This window comes from Gavialis gangeticus, unplaced genomic scaffold (assembly GCF_001723915.1).
Source record: "Gavialis gangeticus isolate Ggan-Ray unplaced genomic scaffold, GavGan_comp1, whole genome shotgun sequence".
NCBI classification, from domain to species: domain Eukaryota; kingdom Metazoa; phylum Chordata; order Crocodylia; family Gavialidae; genus Gavialis; species Gavialis gangeticus.
The window spans coordinates 131,491,548-131,502,150 of record NW_017729022.1 but is presented as its reverse complement, the minus strand read 5'-3'; the positions used below and the strand labels follow the sequence as shown (position 1 = coordinate 131,502,150).

The 10,603-nt window shown below is 45.6% G+C and overlaps 1 protein-coding gene across 2 annotated transcripts in view; it reads left to right on the top strand.

The window, feature by feature from the left end:
- Positions 1 to 10,603, top strand: part of DHX57 (DExH-box helicase 57) — a 39,276-nt gene extending 28,673 nt beyond the window's left edge. For both annotated transcript variants that reach the window (XM_019516185.1, XM_019516186.1), the window contains 8 exons: positions 1,103 to 1,379; positions 3,998 to 4,093; positions 4,188 to 4,271; positions 5,033 to 5,170; positions 6,331 to 6,405; positions 7,744 to 7,878; positions 9,135 to 9,335; positions 9,448 to 10,603. In XM_019516185.1, coding sequence (XP_019371730.1) covers positions 1,103 to 1,379; positions 3,998 to 4,093; positions 4,188 to 4,271; positions 5,033 to 5,170; positions 6,331 to 6,405; positions 7,744 to 7,878; positions 9,135 to 9,335; positions 9,448 to 9,591 — 1,150 coding nt within the window. In that variant the 3' untranslated portion in view covers positions 9,592 to 10,603. The remainder of the gene's footprint in view (positions 1 to 1,102; positions 1,380 to 3,997; positions 4,094 to 4,187; positions 4,272 to 5,032; positions 5,171 to 6,330; positions 6,406 to 7,743; positions 7,879 to 9,134; positions 9,336 to 9,447) is intronic.

The window sequence follows — 10,603 nt, the reverse complement described above, 5'->3', positions numbered from 1 at the left end:
ATGAGAGGGGGTGGGGGTGGGACCTGCTGCTGGCCATCCAGACTGGGGAAGGGATTGGGGGACCTACATCTACCTGCACAGTGGTGGGGGCCCGCCACAGGTGTAACAGAGAACAAAGTTGAGCTCCCAAGTGTGTGGCATGACTGTGTGTCCGGAGTGCAAGCAAGGCACAGCAGCAGCAATTTACAGGTATCTGGTCCTGGTGCCACTGTCACTTCTCCCAGCCCCGCACTTCCCAGCTGTAGTGGACCTGCATCTTCCAACTACTGGGGGGCTGCACTGGGACCAAACATTTGCGCCCTGCTTGTACCAGTGGGGCATGCCTGTGCTAGATTCTGCTGTGCTGTGCTCTGCATGCACACTACCCTTCAGGTTAAAGGAAAAAAGAAAAGAAAAAATACATTTTTTCACGGCATACTTGCAACAGCTCTTATGGCATGCTAGTGTTTGGGAATCACTGGTCTATATTAAACACAGCTGAGGTTTTGGTATGACAGGGACTTTGAAGCCATTTCATTTGATACACTTCTTTACAAAAGGGAAACTTTCTAGGACACTAGTTATGGGAAGACATGTTTTATGACAGTAAAGACCAAAGAGCCCACAAACATAAATGGGAGTCTTTCCTTTGACTTGGCAGACCCTGAAACAGGTCCTGTGGAATCACAACTCTCCCCTGATCATGTCAGACAGCTCCCTGAGTGGATTCCTATCTTCCTAGCTCCCTCCCAGGAGGAACGAAAAGACAGGCCTGACATCCAACTGCAAAGACAATAAGATATCAGCTTGTCCTGGTCTCCCTCATTGCAGGTTACTGAGGTGTTTTCCCCACTTTGGCTGCAGCTATGGCAGTGAGTGCAGGGAAGAGACTGCAATACTTTGGTCCTTGCCTATCATGAAATTTGAAGATAAAGAATCAGGCTCTTGAAATGGCTCAGGAAGTCTGTAGTGAGTCAGTCTAGACTCTAGAACATAAAGTACTGGATGACATTTTCAGTTGACGGGCTGTTTAGAAAGAAAACTCTGGGGAAGACATTCTTAGTCAAGTGTTTCTTGCAGCTTTGCCCAGTGAAAGCAAACTAAATTGTCATCTTTTTCTAAGAATTAAGATCCTGGAGATGTTTTCTGCACAAAGCCTTCAGTCTGTCTTATCACGGCTGATTGAGCCTCCAAGAATGGAATCTCTGCGTGCATCAAAACTGCGACTGCAGGACCTAGGAGCCTTAACTTCAGATGAAAAGCTCACCCCTTTGGGATATCACTTGGCTTCCCTGCCTGTTGATGTAAGGATTGGAAAGCTAATGCTATTTGGTGCCATTTTCCGTTGTCTGGATCCAGCATTAACCATAGCAGCAAGTCTGGCCTTTAAGTCACCTTTTGTAAGTATTCCATGATGAGACATTTCTGTGTGCCAGGACTTGAATGTGATGTTACATTCATAAGTGAACTTTGCTATGTAAAACTACATATTACTTTTACATGTTCTAACAACCTCGCTTATTATGTATAGTGTATTCTTAGATTAGCATGGAATGCTTTTCTCTCGTGACAGAAAAAAGACCTGATGTAAGCAAATGCACAGAATCACTCCTTTAGTATCAAGAACAGCTCAGTCCCAAATAAAATAACCTATTTTAGTGGATGATGGGATTAGTTATGAGCCAAAGTAATTAACTGTTTCCAAATGACAGTGTTATTGGACATATATTCCTGAACTTACCTCTGCAAATCCCTTCCTGTAGAAGCCTGAGTCTTACCAGTTTTCTAGAGCAGCATAACTGTTAAGTGCCATACGCTGACTGCAGAACTCCTTTGTTTAAATTTAATTCTTCACTGCCCAATCCCATAACCATCCTCCCTTTGTGGAACAGAGCCGCAAGTTTGTGCATGCATTGCCCTTGTTGCCAGGCACTGGGACATTCCCTTTAAAAACATTAAGGGTGTCAGACACTTGTTCCCAGTTAGAAGTGGAAGAGTTATGAATTTGGGGTTCTCTGTAGTAGAAAATATGCAGACCCAGTTCTGTGGAAGAGAAAGGAAACCTGCTTATCAGTAGGGCAGTGTGAAGCTTCAGTAGCTGATTCGACTCAGAGGAGATTAGGCCCGATTCGGGGTCTGAATCTCCGAATCCAAATTGAATCGGGAGACCAAGTAAAAGCTCCAAATTGATTTGAAGCATCTGAATCAATTCAGAAAAGATTCAGCCAATTTGGAGATTCATCCATAGACTAAATAGGCTGGGCAGCTGCAGGCAAACAGGCTGGGCAGCTGCTTCCAGCTGGTAAGTTGGTTGGGGTTGGGGGAGGGGGGAGGGAAGGGACGTGGGAGAGAGAGGGATTGGGGATGGGACAAGCTGCCCAGCCGGGGGGGTGCGTTACTCAGGGAGGGTACGGGGGGCATGGGATACGGGCGTGGCAGTGCTGGGAGTAGGGGCTCTGCCCTGCTGCCGCTTGCCCAGCCTGGGCAGGGGAGTGGGATGTGGGCACGGCTTGCTCCAGGCGGAAGGGGGCAAGTGGCAGCAAGGTAAAGCCCCTGCTCCCAGTGCTGCCATGCCCACATCCCGTGTTTTCCACTCTGGCTGGTAAACAGCAGCAGGACAGAGCCCCCACTCCCAGCATTGATGCGGGTGTGGCAGTACTGGGAGCAAGGGCTATGCCCTGCTGCTACCTGGAGCAAGCCACACCTGCATTGCACTCCCCCCCCCACGCCAGCTGGGCAAGCGGCAGCAGGGCATAGCCCCCATGGGGCAGAGGCAGGCACAGCCGGAGGAGCTGCAGGAGAAGCCCCCATGGCTGCCCTGGCCAGCCCCAGACTCTTTTAAAAACCCTGCACTCACTGGCTCTGGCAGCAGCGATTGGGGTCTCTGGGCACTTGTGGCAGAGGAGCCCCCCTGCGCAGTTGGGGGCAGTGGGGATCACCCCACTCTCCTCCCCCGGCACCCATGCCGCAGCTGTCACATTGTGCAAGTGCAGCGTGGCTTGGCAGGGCCCCATGCACTGTCTGGGATCTGGGGCAGCTCCGCGTGTCAGCTGGAATCCAGCAGCACACGGCTCCAGTGGCCTCAGCTCCCAGGGAGTGTGTGGTGCCCTGCTGAACCATGCTGCACCCATGCCATGGGGCAGTTGCCACATGGGTACCAAGCAGGGAGGGCAATCCCTATTGCCCCGCACTGTGCAAGGGTGCTCTACCACAAGTGCCCAGAGGCCCCAATCACCTCTCCTGCAGCTCCTGAGTGCAAGGCTTTGTTTTTTCGGGGTTTTTTTTAAACTAAGTGCTGGAACTCGGCTAGGGCTGGGCAGGGCAGCCATGGGGGCTTCTCCCGTGGCTCCCTCTGCCCAGAGAGAGGCAGGCACAGCCAGAGGAGCCACAGGAGACCCTGCAGTTGCCTGGCTATGCCTGCCTCTCCCCAGCCAGTTCAAATCTCTGAATCGGCGCCGAATCTTCCGAAGCTGATTCAGCTGAATTGATTCAGGACAGTGATCCGAATCTTCAAATCGAATCACTGTCCTCCGAATCGCCCGAATCTGAACCAAATACTTTCCTATTTGCACAGGCCTACTTATCAGTATGTTGCCTCTACAAATGCACACTGATACAGTTTCTTTCAGTTTCTCAGTAGTTGTATTACTTAGAGCAGATGTAGGAGGTCTATTGTTGTATTACTTAGAGCTGCTGAAGGGAGACAGAGGACTCTGAAGGGAGTAAACTTTCTTACAAATTTGAATCCAGGGTCAGTGGATGCGTCTCTAATGGCTACTTTATTTTGGAATGATTCTGAAACCAGTTAATTCCAACTTAAAAGTTTTAGCATTGGGTCTGCAAAAGCAGCGTAGCCAGATATTTAAGTTACTGCTTATATACAGTTCTGATGTTCTTGGAGATGAGCAGTTGACACCTAACTGATCTCATATAGACAATGTATCCTTTGGTATTAAAAGCCTGTTTTCAGTTGGGAAGGAAAAAAAAAGAGATGAAACGTGTCCATGTATCTGTTTAGGTGTCTCCATGGGATAAACGGGAGGAAGCAAATAAAAAGAAACTGGAATTTGCCATAGGAAATAGTGATTATCTGGCTCTTCTTCAGGCTTATAAGGTAAGTTAAAATCAATGGCCTAAGCAAAAAATTTGGAAGAGCTGCAGTGTAGGATTGTACATTATATTGAAATTTATATTTTTCTGTTGTTTAGGGGTGGTGCCTGAGCACCAAAGAGAGTTCTCATGGAAGTTATAGCTACTGCAGGGAGAATTTTTTATCAGGAAGAGTTTTGCAGGCAAGTTGCATTTGACTTAACAGTTTTCTGGACTAATAAAAAATATACAGCAATCTCCACCTTCTGTTATTCCACCTGCTCTTCTTTACCTATTCTTCCCCTTCCTGTCTGGTTCACCCAGGGAAATGAAATGTAACTTTCTGAAATTTTGACCAGCTCCCTCAGCCTATAATCCTAGCATTAGCAGGTATTTAATTTAAGTCAACTCTAGGTTTAAACCAATGCTAGAATACTTCAGCCCAAAAAAACTGGTTTGAAAGATTCTGAATAACAATAAAGGTTGCAGGTATAAGTGGTGTGAGAAGGTTCCAACCTTAGCTGCTATGGTTGTAGTGCCTTGCTCTATAACAGGGATGGCTAAGCTTATATACCATAAGTGCTATGGGTAGCCTCTGTCTGTAGCATGTGGGAGACTGGGGAGGGGTAGGGAGCAGAAAGCAGAGGAGTAGGTTGGGCAGGGGAAGGGGATTGGACTGTTACTTGGGGAGGGTACAGGGCTTAATTTGTGGCACACTTGCCAAAAAGGATGGCCCCCACAGCACTATAATATTTAATTGGACAGCCTCTTGTGGTGGATGGAGGTCCTTTTTAACTGAGAAACTGCACATGCATCAGTTTTCTTACCGCAAGTGATGAAAATAGGTGGAGGTGATGGCCTCCACCACAGATGGCTTGTTGCAACTTGGTATTTCAGCCTGAGCAATTCAGTAAAAATAATAAAAAATAGAACCTTTTAAAAAAACTTTTTTTTTTGCTTGTAGGAAATAGCTAGCCTGAAAAGGCAATTCACAGAGCTACTCTCTGATATTGGATTTGTGAAGGAGGGCTTGAGAGCCCGGGACATGGAGAAGAGGTGGTTCCAAGGAGGAGATGGTGTTTTGGATTCTACAGGAGAAGAGGTAACTGGAGTGTTAGTGATCCTAAACTGATTCTGTGGCCTCTAAATGACCTTTGCATTGAGAGTAAATTTGGGTCTGGTGTGCGTGCCTCACTGCCTAATGTCAGTGGTGATCACCATTTTCTTCTTTATGTTGACCTACTCTCCTCCATTACACTTGGGAGACTAGCATTATGGCTTGACTTTGGGGGTGGAGATTGGGGGAACACTCAGTGGCCGCAGTCTCTTGTATCTTTTGTTCTCCAAGACTAAATCCTTGGTATGCATGTGTAATTACAGTGAAAAGCTGCATGGCCACATGGCATGGCTTGTGGTTTCCATGGTTTGGGGCTGCTACAGTAACTGCCAGTAACAAGTAGGACCCTTCCTGCCTTAGCCATATAGAGTTCCCAGTGGATTGCTAGTGCAGGTGTAGGTGGCTATTGCAAAGTCTATTCTGGAGAGGAACAGCTCTTTTCTCTCAGCCTGCTCTCTTTGGCCCTGAAGCAGTGGAAGGGTCGTACTGGAGTTGCATCAGCCCAAGGCTGTGAACACTTTTAGATGCAGCCACATCTAAAATCTCCAGATGTGTCTCCCTGATGATAAGCAATGCTTTGGCTTATCCAAGCTGCCACAGGCCCTTCATGTCCTCATTTTGGTCAGTTACTGGCTGTGTCTGCATTAGATAGATCTTACCTTGAGTTAACCTTTGTAGCCATGCTACAAAGTTTCATTCAAACTGCTGGGTCCAGACCTGCACCATACTCAAATGTACAAGGCATTTTGAATTGTAGAGGTGTATCCCATGGTGCTCTGTTCATTGACCTAATCAGATTTATGATTTACCCCAGGAAATAGTCACTCTGTTACCTGGAACAAGTTTTTGAGGAATGTCCAGATGAGCCTTTACACAGCTTAATTACCTCAAGTTAGTTGGCAATTGGTTAAGGGTAATAGTGTAGTGTAAACCTATGGGGAAAATGTAAGAACTACCAACTGCTAATATGGAATGAGTGTGAGCTTCAAAGAGGGTGTATTGGAGTGTCAGCCATTTAGCATTCTTCAATGAAACATTCAAGAAATTGTGTGCTTGTGTGTCAGTAGTGTAGAGTCTGTAAAGTGTGAAGCATATAAGGTATAGCTTGGGCACTGTTGTCCTGAATACATCAATTAATTTCACAGGCAAACTCTAATGCAGAGAATATCAAGCTGATATCAGCAATGTTATGTGCTGCTCTGTATCCTAATGTGGTCCAGGTGAGTGAGACATGTTCTTTTTGTTGTTGTTGTATTACATACACCACCTCCCGTTGCTCACATCCCCTTCCCCTTTGAGCAGCAGTTTCATGTTGCATGCTTTGATTTTAACATTGGTAGGGATCTATCAAAATCGCAATTTCACGATTTTCTCAGAACCTGTGATTTTTGGGCAGGCTCCATGAAAAACTGCAGGCTCTACACTTTTGGCTTGCTTGCTGCAAAAATAAATAAATTACCAGCAAGGAGAAAAGCATATGGGAAGCCTTGTAGTCTTGAAGTACAGAGTTGGGATGAGATGTAAGAATAGGCTGCTGCCACAGTCCCCAAGCAGGCTCCTACTGAGCTGGGAGGGGGGGGTCACGTGTGTCTGTCCCTGCCCCTGCCTCCCCAGCTCTGGGGCTGCAGGGTGCTAGCCAGCCAGACCCTCCCTTGCAAGCTCAAGCAAGAGCTGGTGAGCAGAGTAAGCCACTGGCTGCAGGGGGTAGGTACCACTGTAGCAGCTGGAGGTTTCTTTGCCTGGGAGCCAGGGTGGAGCCAGGGGGCAGTGACCACTGTGGGACAAAAGAAAGTAGGCACTGAGCTTGGCAGTACTGTGCACAGGGGCTGGGCAGCAGGCTGACAGCCCAGCACACAGCAACTTCCCCCACACATGCTGTGTGTTAGGCCTGCTGTGAGCATACACCCTCCTCTTCCCTGCCCCACCCCTTCCACCTTTCCCTCCTCCCTGTGCTCCAAGACTGCAGGACTTTTCTGCTTGCTGATAAGTTTGTTTTTGTTTTTTGTTTGTTTTTTTTTACAGCGCCCTGCTTGGGGATGGCCTGAAACTGCATCTTAATTACCTTGAGGAAGCCTGGGAATGCCACTAATCCATGCTTAATAATGCATGGATTAATGACTTCCCCAGACTTAATCAGGGTAATTAAGCCACGATTTCAGGCTATCTGGCAATATGTGGGGAGGGATGGGACTGCTGAGGCCCCTCAGCCAATCAGTTTGGGGGGTGGGGGGTATCACTGCTCTGAGCCTGCAAAATTGACAGCTAGCCCTGGACTCTCCCCATGAAATTGGCTGGCTGCCTCCTTAAGTTCAGTAGGCCCTTAGTGATAGGATCTGATGCTGGATCCCACAATCAGTCACACCTCCTGCCATGCATGTGTGGCATGGCAGGAGGCGTAGTTGTGTGTATCATACTTTGGATTCTGTCATGCCTCTACCTGAATGCCTACAGAGGCCCTATAATATTTTATGTTGTTGATTTAGTAACAGATGCAAGTAAAGATTTACATGCGACTGTCTCAAATTTGCTTCATTGCCATTTATTATATTTACATTTAGGTGAAAACTCCAGAGGGAAAATATCAAAAGACCAGTACAGGAGCAGTTAAAATGCAACCAAAAGCAGAGGAGTTAAAATTTGTAACCAAAAATGATGGATATGTTCATATTCATCCTTCCTCTGTGAATTATCAGGTAAGTTCTTTTTTTTTCCGGCTCAGTAAAAGATGTTGCCTTGGTTTTTTAAAAAGATCATTTATATTTAAAAGAAATAACATTGAGATTATAAACTAGGGCAGTGACCAGTTTTAAAAATATGTCAACTGCATGATTGAAAAATGCTGCTGGGGATGACTCTTTCCCCTAATTAGGGGTGGCAGAATATGAAGAGTACTTATGAACTCTTTAAGATTTTATTGCCTAGTACTCACTCAGTCGCAAAGTCACTAAGTCAGTGTGTGGACTTTGACATAAGTGAACAGATTTCACTGGGGAAACCAATAGGATGCTGGTCCCTTCTTTCATGTAACTGATCTTCTCCAAAGACTGAACTCAAACCCCTCCCTCTCTAAATTCCCTGTTTTAATAGTGTACGAACTACCTGTTAAAATCAATTTTACATCATTAAAGGTATATTGGCATTGTAAAGCTGTTGGACTATTTATAAATCTTTCCTGGCTCATCACTTCTACTCTAAAAGATCATATAAAGGAACTAACTTCACAGAAAAATCTCCTCTGTACCCAATGTAGGGGAGAGGAAACCCCAGGCAGCAGCATCAATTGTTTTTTTTTCCTCTGGACTGCATTGCTGAGGTGAAAAAAGAGGGGAGAAAGTGGCACAAAGGACTAGTGCAAGGAGGGTATGCTGCAAACTGGGGATGGGGCAGAAGTGGGGCAGGCACTGATGAGGTAGATGAGGGACAGGTGGCTGCATCATTACTAGGGCACTGGGGGGGGCAGGTGTGACAGGATTATATTGGATGTGGGGGTGCTATATGTTGAGTGGTGAGTTTTGGAAGTGCAAATGAATGCCATTTGGTCCTTGCACCAGAAGAAGCCAGCAGTAACTCCAGACAGGTCTCTGATGAGCATCTGCACTGAGGAATGTACTGTGTGTCCAGCCTTTTTTAATTGTCCTGGTTGCCAGAGCCCATCATACAAATGTAGTGTCTAGTACAGTATGTAGAAAATGAGCACCCCCAAACTAAAAGTGTAAGCCCAAGGGAGAGAGCAGCAAAACTAGTGCATTCTCCTGCCTCTACTGTGGTTTGAGGCCCACTTAACAACTGTCTAGGTCAAGGAGCTAGGGGTAGCACATGGACCCATATTGGCAAGTGAATGGGAATTGGTTTTATTTCTTAATGGAGTACATTTTTGTGCTCAGTATCATTAACAAAATTCATGTTTTTACACTTCTCTTTCTTCAACCGTCGGGCTCTGGTGGTCCAGACAAAACACTTTGACAGTCCATACCTGGTGTATCATGAGAAGATCAAGACCAGCCGCGTATTTGTCCGTGACTGCAGCATGGTGTCAGTGTACCCATTAGTTTTGTTCGGTGGAGGGCAGGTTCATGTACAGCTGCAAAGAGGAGAGTTTATCATTTCTCTTGATGATGGCTGGATTCGTTTTGCAGCAGCCTCGCATCAGGTAATGAAATGAGGAAGGACTTCAAACCTTCCTTGCATCTGTAATGGTCACAGTGCAGAAGATTCCTAATATTTTATTAAGCTGGTGTGTGTATGTGTACTTTCTCATTCAGGTGGCTGAATTGGTGAAAGAACTACGTTGTGAACTTGATCAGCTCCTTCAGGACAAAATCAAGAATCCCAGCATGGATTTATGTACATGCCCCCGGGGATCTCGCATCATTAGCATGATTGTAAAGCTTGTGACAACTCAGTAACCAGAAATTTGCCAGTATACTCACCACTGACAACTGCTTGAGAAATGGATGACAGCATTATTGGGGTTTCTTGGGTTGCCATAGTGCAGCACTGATCCTCCAGAGCTAACTTGATGAAATGAACCTACCTTGCAAAGTGTTTTTTCTTGATTACTTGCAGAGCTCTGCAAAACTTTTTCTGCCAAAAATAAAAAGGGCTCACTGTATAGACAAAGAAATGGGAAGATGATGATCATGCTGTAGTAATATATAAACCTCTAGTCTGAGTGAAAAAGCATAGCATATCTACACAAGAATTCTGTTGAACTGCTGGGAGCAAGGGATGTGCATTTTTTTGGCATAGCACTTTAACTGCTTTTTGTGAGGGAAATTGAGGAAGTACTTTCTGTGGCTTTCAAAATAATTCTGGTGTACAAAGAGAGCATCGCCCAACTGGTCATCCCAGAATTTTTCTGAACTTAGTATAGACTAACTCATGCCACTTGGCCAAGAATTCTTTCACTCCAGGGACCTTTGAATCAGGTTCTCAAATCTCTTACCAGTAAGGAGACAGAGAGATCAGACCTTGTACAATTTAAGTTGGACAGTTTCTGGTTCAAATATATATCTCTTTAAGTTTGTGGCTTGTTTCTCCTAACCAGCTGCTTGACTGGCAGTCTGAAAGATACCAGTGTTTGTGGGTTAAGCTGCTGAAATCCATTTAACTTCTGTTTTCTAGGAATGCTTATGTTCTTCTTCATGTTTTTATGTTGAAATTGATCTTTGTGTGGATGGAATCAACAGGAACGCTGAACTCTCATCCTAAGAAATTGTTTGGGAAATGCACACTAGATGAGTGGTAAAGAAGCAAAGTATTGAGATGTTTTAGAAATTTTAGGGTTATCCCTGCAAGGGAAGAGGGGAAAGCTTTTGAGCAGGGATCATGGAATATTCTGGACTGGAAATTAAATGTGATGCCTTCCATTCTACATTAATTTCTAGGACAGTAAAGTTGTTTCTAGCAGTGACTGTT